General features: G+C 44.1%; 1 protein-coding gene across 3 annotated transcripts in view; it reads left to right on the top strand.

Annotated features, from left to right (window-relative positions):
• Positions 1–22,772, top strand: part of MTM1 (myotubularin 1) — a 98,848-nt gene that overhangs the window by 36,971 nt on the left and 39,105 nt on the right. For all 3 annotated transcript variants that reach the window (XM_082609684.1, XM_082609685.1, XM_082609686.1), the window contains exons 5-6: positions 6,482–6,592; positions 10,827–10,928. In XM_082609684.1, coding sequence (XP_082465810.1) covers positions 6,482–6,592; positions 10,827–10,928 — 213 coding nt within the window. The remainder of the gene's footprint in view (positions 1–6,481; positions 6,593–10,826; positions 10,929–22,772) is intronic.

The raw sequence follows: 22,772 nt of genomic DNA on the forward strand, positions 1-22,772 counted from the left end.
CCTCCTCCTCTGCCACCTCAGAGGAAGGAACTAGATGTCTTCTTTTACAAAGGGAGCCTTTCTGCTTCTAGTCCCTCTGGAGCCCTAGTGCCCCACCAGTTACTCTGTGTCTTACATGTGTGGTTTTCATTGGCTCTCCAGCCCGCAGACCTGCTCAGGTCTCTTTATTTTAAAACACCTTCTTGCATCCCTGCTACCCTGATACTACAGTACTATCCTCTTTCTTCCCCTTCCTTGCTAGACTTTTTAAAAAATGAGTCCACACACACTGCTGCTGCTTCCGGACTGTTAACTCCTTCACCTCTCGTGGTCTGGCTCCTGCTCCCTGTTAAAGCTCTGCTTTGACTGCTCAATTCTGTAGACCTTGGTAGACTCTCAGCTCTTTACCTTCTCTGCAGCGATCAGTCAGTATTGCTGGTTACTCCTGCTTTCTTTGTCCTTTTCTCCATGCGTCCTTTTGCCTTTATTGCAGTTCATTTCTCCTTCCCACCCCCTAAATGCCTATTTCCCCTGTCCTTACCCTCTTCTTTCTCACTTGTCAGTTGCTTTCCAACTCTATAGCGCCAGACCTGATCTTTCATCCTTTATTCACTATTTGAGAGCCTGCTGTGTGCCAAGCACCATGCCAGGCACTTGGATAGAGTGGCATGCACAACAGACACGGTGTCGCCCTCATGAAGCTTTTGGTTCCGGGGGGACTGACAGACATGAATCAGATAATCACACCAGGGTGTAACAACAAGCTATGCTAAGTATTGCCTGGGAGCAGCGCAGGAGGGCAGTCGTTTGAGGAGCCTGGGAAATTGACCTGAGAACATGATGCTTGACCCATGGTCTGAAGAATGAATAGCAGTTCCCTAGATGCTTGGCGTGGACTGGGTCAGAGACAGTAAGCTGAGAGGACAGCACAGGAGAGGACCTGGGACCAAAGGGAACATGAAAAAGTGATGGTGTGGCTGGGTTGGGGGTTGGGAGAACAGCAAGGGATGAGCAGGAGATGGGGGTAGTGGCCAGATGACCTAGCCCTTGTAGACCCCGTTAAGGATTTAGGTTTTTAGAGTTGAGCAATGAGAAGCTTTGGAAATGGTTTAAGCAGAGGGATGGTAGCATCACATTTACTTCTGTAGAAGATGACCTGGGCTGCTGTGCAGTAGGCAGATTGTAAGGGAGCAGAAGTAGATGCAAAGAGAGCCCTGCGTCTATTCCAGTGGCCCAGAGAAGTGGCTGGTAGAATTGGAGAGATGCAGACAGATTCAAGATGGATTTAAGAAGTAAACATGGAGATTGGATTAAGGCTAGTGGAAAAGGGAATGTCAAGGATGACTTGTAGGTTTCCAGCTTTTGTCACTGGACGGATGGAGTGCTAGCCACTGAGATAGGAAGATGTAGTTTGGAGAGAGAAACATTATGCACTTAGTTCTGGGCATTTTGAGTTTGAGGGGCCTTTGGGATCTTCGACTTCTGCATTTCCAGCTGCCTCCTGGATATGTGTACTTGATCATCAGTCAAACCAGGGTGTTTATTTTTATTTTTTTTCACTTTATTTTATTCTATTTTTTAAAACATCTTTATTGGAGTATAATTGTTTTACCATGGTGTGTTAGTTTCTGCTGTATAACAAAGTGAATCAGCTATATGTATACATATATCCCCATATCCCCTCCCTCTTGCGTCTCCCTCCCACCCTCCCTATCCCACCCCTCTAGGTGGTCACAAAGCACGGAGCTGATCTCCCTGTGCTGTGCGGCTGCTTCCCACTAGCTATCTATTTTACGTTTGGTAGTGTATATATGTCCATGCCACTCTCTCACTTTGTCCCAGCTTACCCTTCCCCCTCCCCATATCCTCAAGTCCATTCTCTAGTTGGTCTGCATCTTTATTCCCATCCTGCCCCTAGGTTCCTCATGACTTTTTTTTTTTTTTTTAAGATTCCAAACCCAGGGTGTTTAGACACTCAAACCCAGTGTGTCTAAAATTCACAATGTGAATCTTTCTCCAGAACCCCCTGCTATGCCCTTCATGTCTCTTGGTGGGACCACCATTGTCCCAGACACTTGGGCCTGCCTCTGTGATGCTTCCCCGTGGCTCACCTCCTTCTTTTGCTTTCCACCTCGGACACTCTCCTCTTTCAGATCCGCATGGTGATCCTCTCACTTGCACTGAAACATTAGCTTCCGGGACTGCAGGGAATGGGTGGACCCTCCCTGTGCTGGTGTGGAGTGCTCAGCGCTGCTGGATGCATCTGTATGCAGCAACATTATGTCATTGCACTCCTCTGCCCAAGACACATTTCCCAGATCCCAGTCACCCTGATTCAAGCCCTGGGGATTCCCTTGCCACCTGGTCTTAAACCTGGCCCATTTGGTTTTGTTTTTGTTTTTTTTAAATAAAATTCCCATGCTTCCCACACGTGTAGCCACTGTCACTGTTACCTGGTTTTGGAAGGCCAGTCTCCAGCTGCTGTTATTCCGTCACAGCAGAACCATCCTGTGACCCCATCCGTAAGAAATCGTCCTGCCCTCTCTGACCTCCCGATCCACTTCATCTGGATTTTTTAAAATGACTCTTGGCACTTACAACCTAGCATTGTGGCTATTTGTGTACATGTGTCTCATTTCCCAGACTGGGCCTTGAGCTCTGTGAGGGCAGCACCTACATCTTCTTTCTCTCCGTGGTCCCTAGCATCCAGTAGTTTCTGTTACTCAGTATGCACTCGAGAGAGAAGGCAAAAGATTGCATCTTTTAAGCTGTTACATTTACTTCTCAGCTATTTTAGATACGTACAGGTACAGAGGAATGGATTTTGAGTTAGAATGGACCTTTGGGAATCTTTAAATATTTAATGATACTTAGATAGTGATGACTCAGGTTTCTAGAGAGTAAGGCTAATTTTCCTATTCCTGGATCTTCCAGTTGGGCTCGCTGGGTTATCTGATCTTGAACCTGTCATTCGGGGAGAACGTGGCAGGTTAGCCTCATTAGACTGTGGGTGCCTTTGGTCAGGAGCTGGCTGGTTCTCCTCGGTGTCCCATTTTCTGCCTTGTGTTGGGTCAGGGTAATCAGAGCTATAGGAATTTTCTCGCTGCAGGGACAAAGAACAGTAAGGTCTCACTCACTTCTAATCCTTCTGCTTTTTAAATTTGCATTCTTGCTTCCATCTTGATATGAGGATATCAGACTTTTATTTATTGTCTACTCTATGTATTTTTAGGTACAAGTCTGATATTTAGGAGTACAGTTGAATAGACACTCGTAAATTTCAATATAATCTAAGCATAGTAACAGACTGCTTGATAGTATTTTTTATTATTATTATTTTTATTTATTTTTGGCTGCATTGGGTCTTTGTTGCTGCGCGTGGGCTTTCTCTAGCTGTGGCGAGCGAGGGCTACTCTTCGTTGCAGTACACGGGCCTCTCATTGCGGTGGCTTCTCTTGTTGCAGAGCACGAGCTCTAGGCGTGCAGGCTTCAGTAGTTGCGGCATGTGGGCTCAGCAGTTGTGGCTCGCCGGCTCTAGAGTGCAGGCTCAGTAATTGTGGTGCACAGGCTTAGTTGCTCCAGGCATGTGGGATCCTCCTGGACCAGGGCTCGAACCCGTGTCCCCTGCATTGGCAGGCGGATTCTTAACTACTGTGCCACCAGGGAAGCCTGATAGTAATTTTTTTAATATATATATTTTTAAATTTTGTCTGCACTGGGTCTTCGTTGTGGCCTGCAGGCTTCTGTAGTTGTGGCGTGTGGGCTCTAGAGCGCGCGAGCTCAGTAGTTGCAGCACGCAGGCTTAGTTGCCCTGCAGCGTGTGGGATCTTACCCTGGGATTGAATCAGGGGTCAAACCTGCATCTCCTGCGTTGGAAGATGGATTCTTAACCATTGGACCATCAGGGAAGTCCCTTGATAGTTTATTTTTAATAACTAGATTATATTGAGAAGTAAATACACTATAATATGCAGCTACATATGTACATGGTTACTGAGTAGTGTCTTTAATCTCTAAGCGTTTGGAATTCAGTCATGGAGTGAGGGGTCTCACCGCATGGTGCCAGCTAAAAGTTGCCTCCTTATAGGTACAAACAGAAAGCCCTGTAACTACTTGCTACAGCATACTGATCCACTGTATTTGCAGAGCACAGTTATATCTTTCACATACTAAGATATTCTTTGCTATAATAATAATAATAACTTGCATTGTTATCTAGCTACCATGTACCGGGCACCATGCAGTTACTTTAAGTCCATTATCTCTAATCATGCCTATTTTACAGGTAAATGTGGCTGAGAGATACAGTAACTTGCCAAAGTCATCCAGTTAATAAATGTCAGAACTCAGATGGAAGCAATTTTGTCCAACTTCAGAGTTTGTGCTCTTTTCTCTACACCATGATAGCCATACTCTCACACTTTTTAAACTTTATTTTGAAGTAATTATGTACTCTCAAGAACTTGGAAAAATAGTCCAGAGAGTTCCTGGGTACCCATCACCCCACTTCTTCAATAACTGCACTGCTTTATCAAAACCAGGACATTCAATGGCACAGTATAGTTAACTAAGACTCTGTACTTGACTTTCACCGGTTTTTGCATGCACTCATTTTTGGCGTGTTTTTGCATACAGTTCAGTGACATCTGATGCCATGTGTAAATTCATGTCACCACCACCAACAGTCAAAATATGCGACTCTTCTGTTGCTAGTCCCTTTGTAGAACTCCCTTTGTAGCCTTTATGCTCCCTTTATAGCCACGCCCTCCTTCCATTCAGCCCCGGCAGCCACTTCTGTGTTCTCCAGCTCTAAAACTTTGTCATTTCAAGAATGATATAAATGGAACCATACAGCACCTTTTGAGATTGGCTTTATCCACTCAGCATGATGCCCTTCAGATTCTTCCGGATCGTTGCATGTATCCATAGTTCATTCATTTTTGTGGCTGAGCAGTATCCCATGGCATGGATACACCACAGTCTTATACTTTTTTAATTTCTAGAACACCCATGAGCTATATTTATATTTTGTGAAGAGATGCTTAGTTTGTTGTATTGTGTTTTAAAGAGAAGGATTTAAAGTAAAAGAAGAAATTAACTTTATTTGTATTCCCCCCAGAGGACATCTTTTAAAGAATAAAAACTCAACAAGCAGCTTTTAAAATATTTGTTAGCAAAGTCATCTAACAGAGCATTAAAGAAGATATTGGCTTAAAAAATTTGTGTAGCCCTTTCTATCTCTGTCCATATGAATATATATTTTACATTATTGTAGTCACAGTGTATTTTGTATGCTGCTTTTTTGCACTTAACTTATTTTTCCATGCACCATAATTATTTTAGTAGCTGTGTGCTTATTCCATCAAGTTGACTAATTTCCTTCGCCCCAATGACCACCTCTGGCTCTGTCGAGCATCTTCACACATGTAGCTTTTCCTCCTGTTGCTCCACAGCTGTAAGATAAGGTCTTAGGAGTGCAATTATGGAGTCAAAGGGTAGGACCATTTTTATGGCTCTTTTGATGTGTGTTCCCAGACCTTGGCTTGAATCTCAACCCTTCCCTGTAGTTACTAAGCCATTTACCGAAGCTTTTTAAGGCTTTGGTTGTGACATCAGGAAATGGGAATACTTCACCTGTGTCCAGAATGGTTGTGAGAATGGTACACGCATTGGCCTTTTGTGGTACCCAGCACAGCTGATGTAATCCGAACACAGCAGCTGCTGTTATCTTGGTGTGACGATCTCGGTACGACTTTACTGACGTTATTCCGTCCTTCGTGCCAACAGCCCTCTGGACCCCTTGAGTCCAGCGTTGGGTAAGGAGCTATGGAGAAGCATTGTATGCCCTCAGGCCCTTCCTTTGGGAAGAGCACCCATGCCTAAGATAGGCACCGCTTCCCGATGTTTGGCTTCCAATGGGGGAATACGGATGTGGAAGTTCACGGCAATGAGACTTGAAGCAGGTGATGTAACACCAGTCCGAACCGAGTGCTACAGAACTGCAGAGGAGGGAGTGGTCAACTCTGATCTAATGGGAAGCGGGGCGTTGTTGGAGAATGTTGGTAGTTGGGAAAGTCAGATCATCCTAGGCAAAGGGAACACCGTGCACAGAGCCTCTAGGCCTAAGTGTAGACAAAATGTTTGGAGAATGGTGAAGACGTCTACTTAGTTGGAGCGTAGAATGTTGTGGGACAGCAGCCCACAGAGACAGGTTGGGAGCAACGTCCCGGGGCCCTCGAGTTGTGTACCTAAAGAGTTCAGGCTTTATTCTGCAGGCAGTGCAGAATGGCACACATTTGGGGATGGATTTTGGTTGCATAACTGACTATTTTCATGCTTGCTTTTTCATGTGTGATCGCTATCATGTTTTTATTCCTAAAAGGTGGTAAAAGGGCCAAGGTAAAAATGTCCTGAAAGCACATGGGTTTTTGTTAAAAATATGTTTTTGATGTTTTAATTGTACTGACAGAAATACTGACTTGTGTCTTTTTGTCCATTACAGGATTCTGCTCTAATACTTGATGTTCCTCTGGGTGTGATCTCAAGAATTGAAAAAATGGGAGGCGCCACAAGTAGAGGAGAGAATTCCTATGGGCTAGATATTACTTGTAAAGTAAGAGATTCAGTACTATCTTACGGGAAAATAGGCACGTTAGCGTTGAATGATAAGTAAAAAGTGAATGTGGGTTTAAAAGAAAAATCAAAGACCCTTGTTTATCTGAGGCCCTGGTGTGGTTCTCCCTTCATGATCAAGCGTTCCAGAACCTCCTGGGGAAAGAGTTCCTATGAAAGGGACCTGCTGTCGTCCTTAAGTGTGAGAATCTGAGCCAGTCAATTGGTTTGCTTGACTGACTAGGAAGAAAACTTCATAAATCACATTTCACACTTCTTTGTTTTTGCACAAGTCTGCTCCTGGTGTCCCTTCGGGTGATGTGTTTCCAGCCAGACACCTTCACATCGTAACAGGAAGGAGAAATACAGGAGATTTTTCCCTCTGTGAAGAGTCTGTGTTCTTACCTCTCACAGCCCCTCCCACTTTTGCTTAGATGGTGTTCAGAGATGGTGGCCTCCTGTTATGTTTCGGCATGGGGAACAGCAGAGATTTAGTGATAATAGCATTCAGCCAGTTATAATAGTAACTGTTTACTGAGCATCTCTGTCGGTCCAAACAGGTACTAGGGGCTTTGCATTAAATCCTCAGGGCAGTCCTCTGAGATGGACAGTGGTGTCCCCATTGTATAGATGGGGAGCCTGAGGCTAAGAAGAGTTTGGTAACTTAGCTAAGATTACCCAACAGATGGCAAAGTTGGAATCCAAATCCGGTGAGATAATCATTTTGCAAACGACAGAATAAACCTTCTTTCAAGAAAACTTCCTTCTCAGGTATTCTGTATCAGAAGACTACAGTGCCCAGTCCTAGGAAGAGCTAGAAGGGGTTTGGAGGTCATCTGTCCCAGTGGTTCCCACAGCTAAATATGCATGAAGGGAACCTGGGAAGCCCTCTTTGGGTTGACAAAGGTAAAACTTTGGGTTCTACCCCAAATCCCCAGATAATCTCTGAAGGCTGGGTCCCAGAGGCTGGGACTCTTTCAAGTATCTGACTATCAGTCTAGTGCAGGGGTCAGCAGACTTTTCCTGTCAAGGGCCAGAAAGCAAATATTTTAGGCTTTGTGGGCCAGCAGGATCTCTGTCATATGTTCTTCTTTGCGTTTTGTTTTTTCTCAACCCTTTTAAAATATAAAAAAAAAAAACAGTCTTAGCTTGAAGACCACACCAAGACTGACCTGGGCTGAAACTTGCTGACCCCTGGCCAATCCGAGTCCTTCATTCTGTGGATGGGAAATGAGGCATTTGCCCAACGGGCTTCCTTGCCTATGGGTCCCCGAGGAGCTGATGCAGGAGTCAGAATCCCAACCCAAGTCTCCTTTTCCTGGTCTTGTGCACTGTGATTTCTTACAGCCAATCTCCTGTACTTTTGTTTGGATTATGAAGATAATACCTTTTTGTCTCCGGTTTGTACAAGGTCAAGACTAGTACACTCTATTAGAAAACAAAGGATTTTGTCATGATGAGACTTGAACTGAAATTCTTCCTCACTCCCCACCTTGGCTTGTTTTTGTTGTTTTTGGTTGAATCCAAGCTCCCTTAATGCCTTATCTATAATTCCAGCTACTGTCTACCCTTTTGGGCCTAGAAATGTGGGGATTTACTTTGAAGGAAGGTTTTTGCATTTTGCATAAAAGAATCCATGGGAGGAGAGTGTTATATTACAGTACTCCAAGGAAAATGCTGTTTTGATGATTTCAAAGTGACTTTCATTCTAAGCAAGTTGAAAAAAATCCTATTTGTTGCCTTATCAATGGGAAAAACTTGTATTTAAATGTTAATCCCCCCAAATTAATAAGACAAAGCACACTCTTACCCTTTGACTGTTTACTCTAAGAACAAAGGTCTTGGGAACAACTTAGCAGGCATAACTCTCAGATGTTACATATGTATGTTTCTTGGAATTAGTGTCAAGCCCAAAGACAATGGCCTAGAACAGTGTTGTAGCCCAACCTTTTAACTCAGTTATCTCCCTGGAAACACGGATGTTGAGAGTTGAATTCCGTTTTCTCAGGAACAGACCTGAAGGTGACAGAAAGAGAATCTGCTGCAGTGGGGCAGAGACTCGCCTCCTGTCTCCCGTAGGTCCCCCTTTCATCTGCAGGCAGTAACCACAGTACAACTGTGCTGCTTCACCGACACAAGAACGTAGAACCCCTACAAATTTGGCTTCACCAGGTCCGTACATGGGGATTTCTGCTTGCCAGTGGCACCTTGCACATGATGGATAGAAGTCCCAGTGGTTGTCATCTAGCAACCAAGGAGAAGGTAGCTCCGAATATATGAATTCTTACCCGCCAGGCCCCATGCCATCCCCTGCTGACAACTCAGAGCTTAAAAAAAAAAAAAAAAAAAAAAAGCAGAGCCAAACCATCCCACCAGGGCTGTTGCAACTGGGGTGTGTTTACTCATTTGTTACCACGAGGCTTGGCTCAGCGCCGAGTGCCCCAATTGCTAAACACCAGAGGTCTGACTGCGAGATTCTTCTACCATGAGGCTCTTTCCCAGGTGTCCTTCCCTGATGGGTCAGTCTCTAGGAGACCAGGTGCAACTTACCCCTCAGTATATGCTCATATTTCTGTTACAGATTTGGTGATCTGCCACCTGTGAGTCATTTGCCTTTTCCACTTCATTTTTCTTGTTGGCAAGACAAGGTAGTGATTCTTTCTGTCCTTTAATTACATCTGAATCACATGGCCACACGAAGTCGCTTGAGTCACTTGTACTTTGGCACATCGAAAGTAGTGGTTTGAATCACTGATGGACCAGAATAAATATTTATCTAGAAATGGTCTAGTTTCTGGTTGAGTGGTTAAGAGCATGATGTTACAGAGTTATCATCGGAACCAAGGCTGGTCGGAAGAAAATCCTTCATATGTCTGTGAGCCTTGGGGATACTCAGATAGCCGGTGCTGTACTTGGGGTTCGTTGCAAACCCCTTGAAAGCACGTCATCTGATTGAAATGATTTTTTTTCCTTCTACTTGACTAGTGCTTTGCATCATGAGACAACAACTGGTATCCCAGTGTTCTTGGAATATGTCGTGAATCAGTTTTTGGATGTTATTAAGTTCTGTGCTTTTAAAAAAGAAAGCATGGAATCCTGGCGCTGGCGAGGCCCAGTAGATGCCATCTGTATACAGAGAGATCGGTTTTGGGTCATTGATGAGAGGTCTGAGAGCATGTTGCCTTACACTCCCTTCACTCCCCTTTGCATTTTCGGATGTGTATGGCAAGGTCTTTGCTGCTCCTACATGTTGAAGACTTAGGAAGCTTCAAGAATGCTGTTGAGATAACAAATGAAAAAGCACTTGGAAAAATATGAAGATGGTGACATCCGAGAGGGCAGGGGCTGGATCTGCCTCACTCCTGAGGTGTTGAAAGTGCAATGCAGAAGGTAACAGCCATCACTGAGCCACAGCGCCATGAGTGATTTAAGAGACAACCTCAAAAACTGCCAGCTTCGAAAATAACTTAGAATGTTTTATCTTTTGCTGTGTAATACAAATTGATACTTAAGGGAGCTTATTTTTTTTTTGAATTCAGTTTAAAAGAAGGTTTTCCTGCTTATTAAAGAGATATGTATTGGAAACTATCCTTAAAATCTGGTTTTGAGCGTTAATTCTTAGTTCCTAGAAGCATAGTCACTCCTACTATGGGCCACCTTAATGTGCTCTTTATAGAAGTCTGTGAAAGTAAAATTGTTTAGTAAAAAAATGTATTACATTACTTGTATTAGAGCTTAAACTGCGAGTCATTTCCTAATTTTTAAAAGGGAGACTTTAAAGTTAAAGCATGAGGGGAGAGGGAGAGAGCTTCTGTATTTTAATGACATGTTTGACAATTTTGAAATGATATTTTATGGCAGATACACATTTGAAAAGTCCTAAGAATAAAATACTGTTTTATAATTAAAATACCTTGGAAACCAGTCAGACTAGACAGACACAGACATCATGCGCAAGGCAAGGTTTGATTTTTCTTTTTATCAAGTGAACTTTAGCTCTGTCTTCTCTTTAACATGAGTTGTCTTGTTTTTACAATCATGACTGTGATGGGAATATTTTCAGGTGTTCTTAAACCGGATGTTTCAAAATATTATACAAAACAAAGTAATTTTCTTAGTAGTCTAGATTTATTGCCCATTCAGGTAAGTCGATCTTCTACCTGAATAGAAGGTTTTTGCTAACAAATGTGACTCGATTTGCAGACTGAACTGGCACATTTCTCCTCTGCCCCCAGGACATGAGAAACCTGAGGTTCGCGCTGAAACAGGAGGGCCACAGCAGAAGAGATATGTTTGAGATCCTCACAAGATATGCCTTCCCCCTGGCCCACAGTCTGGTAAATTCCAGGGTTCTCCTCGGTGGCATCAGAGGGTTTCTGGGTGTCCCCTCCTTTCTCTCTGTGCTGCGCTCCCCAGTGTGATGTGTGTACGAGGCTGTTTATTACAGAAGGTTGACCCGTTCCCTGAGGTAGCGGGCCTCTCCTCTGCCAGTCCATGTGGAGTGACTCAGCCCAGGTGACTCCTGCCAGCCCGGAGCCTGCCCTCCACCTGGGCCAGCCCTCTTCCAAAGGCAGAAGGTGGCGAGGTGACCACGAGCATGTCAGTGTAGCACTGTGACATCACATCCCAGAGCTCATCGCCCCCTACTTGGGAACCAAGAGTGAGCCTAAGTGCCATTTAAGTCAATGTGCCTCTCAAATGCAGATTTGTGGCTTAGGTGCTGCAGGCCATCACTGGACAGGGGAGGTTTATTTATTTATTTTTAAGGAATGACACTTTAAATGTCATTTGATAGCGTTTACTATATATTTGGCAGGACAGACTTAATATGCATTTAATTACTTACAACGTATGACTTAGTCCATAGCAAGTTTTGGGCTGTGTATACCTAGAACTTTTCCTTCCTATTTAGTAGACTGAGTAATCTCACTTTGTTTTACCACGGGACTGAAATAAAGCTTTCCACGTGTCTTGCTCTTCAAACCATCTTTCTTCATATTCTGCCTTGATCTTGCCTTCTTTTTTTCTGTCCTCTTACCCCCTCCTTCTCCTCTGCTTGACTTTGTTGTTTTTCTTTTTGAAATGTAAATTTCAAAAGATTTATTGATTTTATTTTTGATAGTGTTCTTAGCATTTTCCCCAAATGGTTGTTTTAAAATTTTATTGAAGTATAGTTGGTTCATAGTGCTGTGTTAATTTCTGCTGTACAACGAAGTGACTCAACTATGCATATATATATATATATATATATATATATATATATATATATATATATTCTTTTTCGTACTCTTTTCCATTATGGTTTATCACAGGATTCTCTGCTTGACTTTAAACAAATGTGGAAGCAGACATCTGCTAAGGGGAGAGCAGGGGAATAATTCTTTAAAGATAATTCTTTAAATAAATAAATGTATGCCTTTATTTTAAGTATGGAGTAAATATGCCTCCAGCTAGACTGAAGGTGATGAAAGAGATCATTAAATAGAAGAGCTGCTTTGTAATGGAGCTCTTCTTCCTATGCCTGTCTTTTATCTATCTATCTATATTTATTTATTTATTTATTTATTTATTTATTTTGGGGCACTGAGGGCCTGAATTTTCTTCTAGCAAGACAAGGCTTCTCTCTTCCCAAATTTCGTCAGCAGTTGTTTCCGTCAAAGGAAATTCATGGTTGATGGAAAGGACAATTATACAAAGACTGTGGTGGTCTAGAAGGATCTGGAGTACTCGTCATGAGTCATGTGTTGATTGTAGATTCAAATGTGATGCTTCCAGGAAATGCAGTGATATCATAGACTTGAATACATTCTTAGCTTTTTCTCAGTTTTTGATTCAATATGTGATTTAAAAGATATTTCAATATTAAAAATTTTAAACTATTAGGATAAAAAGAGTTTAATGGGAACACATCCTCGGAATTACTATGAAAGTGAGAATGTACATCTAATCCACGAAAATTCAATGAGGGAATGGGTTATGTCTTGGGTTTTGCATATCTGGCCTTAAATGATCAGAGATTTAAAGATGGTTCACATAACAGGGTTTGTTTGTTTGTTTGTTTATGGCTTTGTTGGGTCTTTGTTGCTGTGCGTGGGCTTTCTCTAGTTGTGGCGAGCGGGGGCTACTCTTCGTTGTGGTGCACGGGCTTCTCACTGTGGTGGCTTCTCGTTGTGGAGCACGGGCTCTAGGCGTGTAGGCTTCAGTAGTTGTGGCACGCAGGTTTCAGTAGTTGTGGCTTGCGGGCTGTAGAGCACAGGCTCAGTAGTTGTGGCACACGGGCTTAGGTACTCCGCGACATGTGGGATCCTCCTGGACCAGGGCTCGAACCTGTGTCCCCTGCATTGGCAGGCAGATTCTTAACCACTGCACCACCAGTGAAGCCCCACGTAGCAGGTTTCTTCAAACCTCCTTTGAGCTGAGACCCCAGTCCGTCTCCTACACAGTCTTGCTCTATCAGTCGTCCCCTTTCTCTGGTATCTTCTGTCTCCTTGAGAGTTTACTCCCCTAAAAAGAGGTCAAGTGTTGGACCAGTTTTCCTCTAAACTACTGTCCTATCTCTCACTTGAATCCAGACTTCTGGAAAGAATATTCTAGGCTGTCCACATCTCCAGTTCACTCATTCCTCCAGCCCATTCTAGTATCCAGTTTTATCGCAAGTACCTTCTTGGAACTCAGACCTCTTACTGGCCAAATCTAGTGACTCACTTCAGTCTTCATTCGGTTTGATCTCCCCTCAGCATTCAATAATTTTGACCACCCTCTTCTTACAAGTCTTGGTTTCTGTGTTTCTGTACCATCTTGACTGTTCCTTCCCAGTCTCCACTGCCTCTGTCTTTTCCTTAAAGGTAGACATCTTGGTGTGGTTCCCTGTCAGCCCTCTTCTCATGTTACTCACTTTGCCTTGATGATTTCATTTAATCCATAGCTTAAGCTGTCATTGCTGTATGGGTGATTTCTAAATCTAGCCCTGACATTGGCCTTGAGTGAATCTTAATGAGCCTCTCAAACAGCTTCCTCTGGAAGTCTGTGAGAATCATAGGCTCACCATCTCCCTGACCTCTTTGCAGTTCACCAGACCTACTCTTCAGCCTACATATCCCTCAATTTGGATGATCCTCAGTTGCTCAGATTCGAGAACTTGAAGTCAATTCCCCACCCCAATCAGGCATAAAATTTATTTATTTTATGGAAGTATAGTTGATTTACAATGTTATATTAGTGTCAGGTGTACAACATAGTGATTCAGTATTTTTAAAGATTATACTCTATTTAAAGTTATTATTCTAAAATATTGGTTATATTCCCTGTGCTATACATTACAACCTTGTGTCTTATGTACGAAGTCAACTTTCTCACTCCCCTGCCTTACTTCTCCTATAGGCGCATCAGTTCCAAATCCCATAGGTTTTGCTTATTGGTAGCTCTCAAATATTTCTTCCCATTTCTACCTGTGCTTCCCAACTCACTTCCCTTCATTCAGTTTCCTTCCCTTCCAACTTATCCTATATAATGCTGTGGTCTTTTTTTTTTTTTTTTGAGGTATGATCATGTCACTCTATGTCCCACTCTCCACACACAAAAAATTCTCAGTGACTTCCCATGGCTTATACCCTAGACTCCAACCACACAGGACCACCCTGTGCTTCTCTGGTATACATAGAACTTTCTCAACTCAGGGAAACTTTGTTTTTCCTGTCGCCTTTACCTGCAATCCCCTCATCTCTTTAGAGCCATCCTCCACCATCTTGCTCAGTCCTAGGTCCTTTCCCATGCCATGTGCGTTCCCTGGTGGGAGTTCATCTTACCCCTCAACCTGTTAGACTTTGCAGGTCCTTCTACTAGAGCACTTATCTCCCTCAGTCTGCCTTATGTCATAATTATGTAGTAATTACCCATCCCCCTCCTATACTGTAAGCTTATCAAGGCCGGGATCAGGCTTTATCTCTCTAACCTCAGCATAATGACTTCTGCATGGCAGTTGTATAATGACGGCTTTTTTTTTTTACTGAACACAGGTTTAGTAGAAAGTGAAGGAAAAGTCCATTCCATGGAAACAGGTGGGCTGGATTTCTGGATATTGTGGATCTAGTACCAGAGCATAGGATTCTGGGTTGCTGTCATTGGAGTGGTCCACAGAGGGGTTGATTTCTCAGTCCTATGGTTCTTTGCCTTATTTTTCGTGTCTGTGCTAGGAATCCGTACTTTTTTCTTTAGCAAGTCAGTAAAGTGAAAAATTGGAGAAAAAAATGGGAACTGAATTGCTCGTACAAATTTTTTGGAAAATTATATTCTCAAAGTTTTAACCAGTAAAAGTCATCTTAAAAAAAAAAACAAAACTAGTCACCAAAACAATACCAGATACAGATAAAAACAGATCAGCTATTGACATGGCCCTTGGAATATTAGCCCCTGCTATTCCATTCAGTGTGTGCAGCTATTTCATCAGTTAGGTTCATTTCAGAGTAGTGTGTTGGGTGGTGTCGGGGAGCCATGAAGGCAGTCGAGAAGTCGTAGTAGGATGAATGATACCTGCTCCCATTTGGGGATGTGACAGAAGTGATATGACAGATGTGTATGGTTCCGATACAGGGCGGTTTATATTCAGTGCTGTAAGAGAAAGGCTGAGGAAGCCTTCTGGGGATTCCCAGGGGGAAGGGAGCAGGTCCAGCCTAGATTGGAAAAGCTTGCATGGAATCGATAGTCATTTGTGTTGGGCCTTGGAAGGATGGTCATCGTTGCCAGTGGGCAAGGATGGCAGAGGAGGTGGCATTTCAGGCAGAGACAAGACCCTGACCCTCAGCATAAGGGAGGGAATGCTGGAAGTGTTGAGAGCTTATGAGGGTCGCCAGGGATGTTTGGCTGGAGTGTGGCGGGGAGGAGGAAAGCTGGGCGCATCTGGTGGACGGCCCTGCCGGAGTCAGGCGCTTGTACCTTGGGAAGTAGCAGAGACTTACTGAAGGTTCTGAAGTAAGTGATGGGACTGAATACAACGTCACGAAGAACAGATAGGAGAGGAGAGCTCATGAAGCTGGGAGAGGAGTCAGAGGGAGGGCCAGGCGAGACGGTGGTGATGCGGGCGGAGACCACACGCTTGGGCAGTAGTTTGATCCCGGAGACCAGGGAGAAGGCTGAATCATCCTTCCTTCTGAGGTCTGCGGCCCGAGTGATGACAGAGCAGGGAAGTGAGAAAAGGATTTCATTTGGGGAAGCAGGTGGAAGAGGGGGCGAGGAGGGAGGAATGGGGAGTTCTGTTTTGTTTGCAGGGCAGTTGGCATCTTTTGACAGAATTTCTGGCAGCAATTGCAGGCCTGCCCCTCAGAAGAGAGTCCAGAGGTGTATATCTAGAATTGTGGTTCTCAATCTGTTTGGAGTCATGGATTCCTTTGGTGATACGGTGTAAATTAGGGTGTCTCACCCCCTGAAAGATGTGCTGTGTACAAAACTTGACATAAAATTATAGGGGACTCACAGCCCCTCTTGAAAGCTCACCTGTGGGTCCCAGGTGAGGAACCCTGGTGTGTAACAGAGGAGCCAGCAAGGTGAATGAGGATGGTTAGAGAGGTGAGGGGAGAGCCTGCAGGGTGGGGTCTGCAGAGGCCGAAGGCAGACAGAGGTCTGAGAAGGTAGTGATGGGTGTGTGAGGCTGCGGGGACAAAGACGAGGCTCAGGAAGAGTCCTTTACCTTCGATGACTACGAGTTCCTTGGGGACTGGACGTGCTAGCTGTGGACTGCTTGAAGCTGGGACCTTCTTTCCTCATCTTGTTCCCCAGTGTCGAGTTCAGTGCCTGGCATACACTTATCGAACTGTTTTGAATCACAGAGGGTGGTCTGGGTAGAGCGGACCAGAGCCAGTTGGTAGAGGTTTAAAGAGAGAGTAGGTGGTGTTTAAAAACAAAAATAGTGGTAGCGGCCAGGTTGAGGGAAGATGTGTTTCCCTGAGAATCCGAAAAAGGTGAATGAAGATTTGTGGGCAAGAGAGGGAAGGGTTCCTTTCCTGAGCGGGATCCTGGGGCAGGCAGAGGGTGATGGGATTAAGGCCAGTTTGTAGGGCAGTTTGGGAAAGGAGAAGGGACAATTACTCCTCTGAGACAGGAGGGGAAGAAAAGTTTCCAAACTGCCACTTTGGGGAATGCGAGAGTGTGCCAGAAAGGGATTTTCCTGGAAGCGTAATCTAAGCCTGATTGCATTCAACAATACAGAGGGCCCCTGCTTGAAAAATATCACTTTGTTAATATTATTGAAACTGTTAGAGCAGCTGCAGATTATCTCAGGGATTGTTATTGGCATGGGAAGCCAGAAGTAAACTTGCTGTTGCCTCCTGAAATGGTGTCTGGAGGCCAAGAGAGCTGGGTTCTAAATCCAGCCATGGGGTGAACGGTGTGTGAGTGAGCTTTTTTCTTTCACACCAGCCCCGGCTCTCTTGCCTCCTTCCCCATTAGTATTTTCACCACTCAGTGTGTTCAGTTGGAGACTTAAACTTTGAATTGAACTTGAATTAAACTTAGCCACACACAGTGGACCCCAAACCATTACCTTGATTGTTTCTATATTATGTCAACCCATTAAGACTTGAAAATTATTTAGATTACATTTTGTATTTCCACCAAAGCATTTATTTTCTTGTTTTATTTTTGCTTTGCTTTTCAAACAGTAGAAATTGTATGCCATTTTCTCAACTGCATTGTAACTCAATACGAATTCTAAGTAAATGCTACATTTTTATGATAAGAAATGTGGCAATGCCTCTGATATGATGGTAATTTTTTCTAAAAGCAGGAACAAAAAGTGTGTACATATGAACAGAGCCTGATAGCACTACAGAAAAATAAAGAGTTTAATTGTTGGAGTGGTATGTTCAATGCCAAAGTTCCTCTTTCATTGGTTTCCTTTACTGTTTGCTCAGTTTTTACTCAGATGAGATAGTCAGAGATAATTCAAATTTTAGATGGGAGTTTTTTTTTTTAACTCTGAATCCCATTGTATTATTGAGTCATGAAATCAGTTGACTAGGTTGTAACCAGCATTTTTTAATGAAATAGAAAACATTAAGAGCATAACACATAATATAGATGAGTATGGTTTCATGAAAGATTTCTTTCGGTTATCCGTGTGTGTGTGTGTGTGTGTCTGGGTCATGGTGTGAAGTGTATGGCTTTCTGTTAATCATAGTCTAGAAAGTTTGATGAACAGTGTTTTAGATAATGATAGAATATGTAGAATAAAATGCATTTTAAGTTAATTTAGGCACCAATACAGTCACTTAAATCTATCTTTACAGCTATAGACCTGCGTGGATTTTCTTGACTCTTGTTTAAGTGAAGGGCTTGAGTGTACGACTAAACTCATGGCCTGTAGACTCACATAAGGGAAACGTAGCACTTGAAGAAATGGAGCCAGAGACCTGGCTGCCAGGCTCCCGGCGGCCCAGACCCTGCTCGGCGACTTTGAAAATCATGTAATATTTCTGTGCTTCAGCCTTCTCATTTGTAATGGGGATAATAACACTCTCTGCTTCAGAAGGGTTTTGTGAGGATTAAACGGAAAGTGCTCACAAAAGTGCGTGGCACGCAGTATGTGCCCAATAAGTGTCAGCACTTCTGTTCTTAGCGCCCCATTTTTCCCAGCAGGTGCAGAGGGTAAGGATAATTACCACAACCCAGTCTTCCCAAGAATGTGAGTAAAGTAATTGTGATCATATGTGGGACACTTTGAGCCCTTTAAAAGAAAGATGCTCTACAGATAATGGTCAGTATTCTTATTAACAAACCATTGCCTGTATGTTGCTAAAGGATTAGTCGAAAGTCTTCAGTTTCAGAACATTAAACCCAGAAAGCATCTTAAGTAGAAATGGGAAATATGGGCAGCGGTGCTATGCAATACACAGAATTCTTCAGAAATTGTTTTTCTTTTCTTTCCACCGGTGACTCTGTGTGCGGGGTAATGTAGCTCTCTCGGGATTCAGCTCTTCAGCATTGCAGTGTTTCCTACTTTTTGTTATTCTGTGAGCTAATCGGCAGTCATAGAGTTTCAAAAAGTTTTCTGGTGTTTGTTTGTTTTGATAAATTTGACCATCTTATGGGCGGTGGAGATGGGCACAGGAGAGAAGACCCGCTGGTTCTAATCTCGAGAGAAGCCACAGGCTCGCCAGGCCTTTCTGTGGTGACCAGTGAGCAGGGCCCTTCCCTTTATCCTGGGCTTCACTGAACCCCGTCACGCCCTGCCGTGTGGCATAAGCAGTGCCATTTCCCCTTGTGCCCTCTCTGGCTCTACTCCCATGGCGCTTGCCTACAAAAATAATGCCATAAAGGTTACTACACTGGGCTATGGGGCTGTGCATCTTTTTTGACCATTTGAATGAGGCGTATAAATGACCCTACGAAGAGAAAATGAAGAGCATGGGGTACGTTTTCCTGTGCCTTCATTTTTCAGTTCAGAAGGCGGGGACATTTGTATAAATTGCTTTGAGATTGTAAACCAGACTGAAATGGAGCAGACTCTTACCTTCTAGGCTGATCACAGAATTAATAGCTAAAAGCAAAAAGCTCATTTGCAGCTGGTAATTGAACGAGAAGCCACACTTCTCTGCCTGGATGCGGCCTGAGACTGAAGTGTGGCTTCGTTCTCTGTTTCCTTTATTTTTTCTTGAATAAACAGTAAACTTGGCTAATTGAGGGTCTAATCATGCTTTTAAATCTCCTCCCTTCGTGCCTCCTCCAAGACTTGGCCCTCGGTTCTCTTTGTGTGGCTCTCTCTCCGCTGCCCTCTCCCCCCGGCCTCGGGATGTACTGAACCATCCTCCCCACACCCATCTCCAGGGACCGTGGTCCCGGCTGGACCACCCCCCGCGCTGCCCTCCGTGCCCACGAGCACAGCGCTCATAGCCCACCCGCACATCCTACCTTATTGCCCCACTGCCCACCCTGCTACTTGGGAGGACTTGGCCTCTTCCACTGCACCACCATTCAAAGGTTTTTTAAAAATATGGAGTAGCTGCAAGAGAATGTTTATAAAATGCCCATCAAATGTCCAGAGTCAGGATCTTCAGAGCATCCCTTTGTCTCGGGGCTGCTATGTCTTCTACTTCCTTTACCCCCTCTCTCTTCAGCCGGGCCTGGCCTGCTGCCGTCTTATCTGCTGGCTCGCGGGGCCTACTTTCTTGGGCTATTTTGTGATGATTTTGCCTGTGGGCTCATTCCTTGGACCTTTATCTATGTATGGGAAGACTCCGAGGCTGGGATTGAAGGCAGTTTTACGTTTTCTTCTGCCAGGCATTTGGGGGGCACTCCCAACCTGGGACAGTCACAGATTAACTTCTGTGCTTGATGTTTTTTGGACCATCCAAGCTTTATGAGTTTTGGCTGCCTTGTGCTGCAGGCTCCGTTACTCAGCACAGATCGTCTAGACAGGTAAGTTCCCTTGGAGTCTCAGGTGCTTGTTTCCTGTTCGTCCTCGCCCTGAGGGTGCAGTGTTATTGAAGGAAGTTTCCAGTTTGACACCCATCTTGGCATCTTGGGGCAGGCCTGGGGTGTTACATCCTCTCTGCTAGAGCCTGAGAGGCCAGGAAAACCGGTCCTGCCCTGGGGGGAAGCCGGCGTGTTCCTCTTGCTCTCTGCATTCTGTTCGCAGTTTGGCTTGGGCTTCTGAGTATTTCTTCTTCCCTAGTTGACTCATAAATGCATCTTTTAAAAGGGTTTCTGTTTTATCCAGCAGTTTTAGATGTTGTCAGCAGAAGTCTCAATTAGAGCAACTAGACCATCCTACTGCTGGACACCTACCTGTCCTGTTGCTTCTGAGGTCTTGATCTCCTGGTCTTCCTTTTCTTTTCTAGTTCCTCGGCTTCCTTCTGTCATCTAAATATAGGTTTTCTAGAGAAGTCCATCCTTCCCCTCCTCCTTGCTCCGTGCCATCCCCTCAGCTGTATTTCTCACTCTCACTTTGACCAGCATTGCCTTCTTAGCTTCATGTTTCCCATTAGCTGTTCCATAACTTCAACTGATGCCTAAGCCTTTGTTTAAAATTAATCTCTCATCTTTCCCTCAAGCCTCCTTTGAGCTCCCAGTTTCTCTAGTGCTGTCACTTCTTTCTCCACCTCTTCCTCCTCCTCCAAAATCAAGGTCATTGTGAGATTTCCCTTTTCCATAACATTTACTGAATCCAGGGGATTCTTCCTCCCCAGCCCAACTTAGTTCAGGTTTCCATCTCTTCTTTTCTAAACTGTGGGGATGGTGCTTTTGCTGGTTTTCCTATTTCTGTTCTGTTTCCGATCCAACCCACTTCTACACGTGCCTCCTGTCAGGTCGCTGTCCCTGGGATGCAGCTCAGCTTATCTCATCCCTTCGCCTCTGAAACTTCAGCCATTCCTCCCTCCCTGTCAGTGTAAACGCAAACCTCTGTCTCCTCCACTGTGGGGCTGCATCTCTCCATGGTCTCCTGGTTTTCTACCTAACTATGCTCTGGCTGCCAGACCGAGGTGTTTGCTGGTGGCCACGTGTTTTCTGAGTTTGGCTCTCATTTGTGACTTTTTTGCCATCGTTGTCGTTACCCTGTCCAAAGTTGTCTTACCCTTCCAGGGGAGCTCACGTGCCATCACCACTCCTCCAGGCCCATCTGTCCAGAAGTAACCCTGGCATCCCCTGGCGCCCCATGGCACTTTATCTGTACCTCTCATGGCACTTACTGTTCTCCTTTTTACGTGAGCAGTAGTTGCACTCTCCTCATCTCTCTCCTTCGGAGAATTTCTGACTCCTTAAAGACAGTGGTGGTGTCTTATCTTTCTCTCTACTTAATACCTTGTTCATAAATGGGCCCTCAGTAAATGTTTGTTGAGTGAACCTACTAATGGCAGTAGAGTGAATGAATAGGAGCTAGCAGCAACCAAGTGACCAATAAGAATATTCTGCTGTTTAGAAACTAGGGCATTTATGCAGCAAGCATTTATTGGGTTGGCCAAAAAGTTCATCCATTTTTTTCCAAAATGCCTTTCCATCTTATGGAAAAAGCTGGATGAACTTTTTGACCAACCCAATACTTTAAACTTTTCAAAAATGGCTAATGTACACCCATGATTGAAAAGTCAGGAAGGATAAAAGGACTAAATGTTTGTGTCCCCCCAAAAATCATGTGCTGAAGCTCTAACCCTCAGTGCGATGGTATTTGGAGGTGGGGCCTTTGGGAGGTGATTAGCTTTAGATGTGGTCATGGGAGTGGGGCCCCACGATTGGATTAGTGCCCTTAAAAGAAGAGGAAGGCACCAGAACTCGCACTCTCCACCACATGAGGTACAGCACGAAGGCCGTCTAGGAATCAGATCTCACCAGAACCAGACCATGCTGGCTCCTTGACCTCAGACTTCTCAGCCTCCAGAACTGTGAGAAATAGTTTATTGTTCTAAGCCACACAGTCTGTGGTATCTTGTTATATTGTGGTAGGCCCAACTAACCAAAACAGTAAAAATAACTCCCTCCCAGCACCCTTCAGCCATGCCATTCCCCTCCTCACAGACAACTAGTGATATTTAGGTATATGCAGGCAAGTTGTTATTTATATTCCTTCCTCCTTGGACCCTAATGGCACATGCTACATATGCTCTTCCATACCCTGCTTTTTAGATTTACCAATACATATTGCCTACCAAATGGGCTTCTTCACTCTGTTAATGACTGCACAATATTCTGTTGACTGTATCATACTTTATTTAATCCTCTGTTGATGGATATTGACATCATTTCCAATCATTTTCTATTATACAAACCACTGCGATGGATAACCTAGCATAAACATCATTTTGTACGTGTTCATGTATGTTGTACGATAAATTCTTAGAAGTGGAATTACTGATATTGCCAAGTTCCCCTTTATGGAAGAGGTACTGGCTTTCACTCCGACATGCAGTGTGTCAGAGTGCCTGTTTCCAGACATCCTCCCCAACTGTCTTAGTTTCCTATAGCTGCTGTAACAAATTGTCACAAACGTAGTGACTTCTAAAAACATGAATCTGTCATCTTACAGTTCTGGAGTTCAGAAATCCAAAATGGGTCTCACGGGCTAAAATCAAGGTCTCAGCATGGCTGTGTTCCTTCTGGTGGCTCTTGATTTTAGCCCGTGAGACCCATTTTTCAACTTTTAGAAGCCACCGTGTTCCTTGGCTCATGGCCTCTCCCTCCATCTTCAGAGCCTATCT

The sequence above is a fragment of the Mesoplodon mirus genome (genome assembly GCF_964341445.2).
Source record: "Mesoplodon mirus genome assembly, chromosome: X".
Taxonomy (NCBI): Eukaryota; Metazoa; Chordata; class Mammalia; order Artiodactyla; family Ziphiidae; genus Mesoplodon; species Mesoplodon mirus.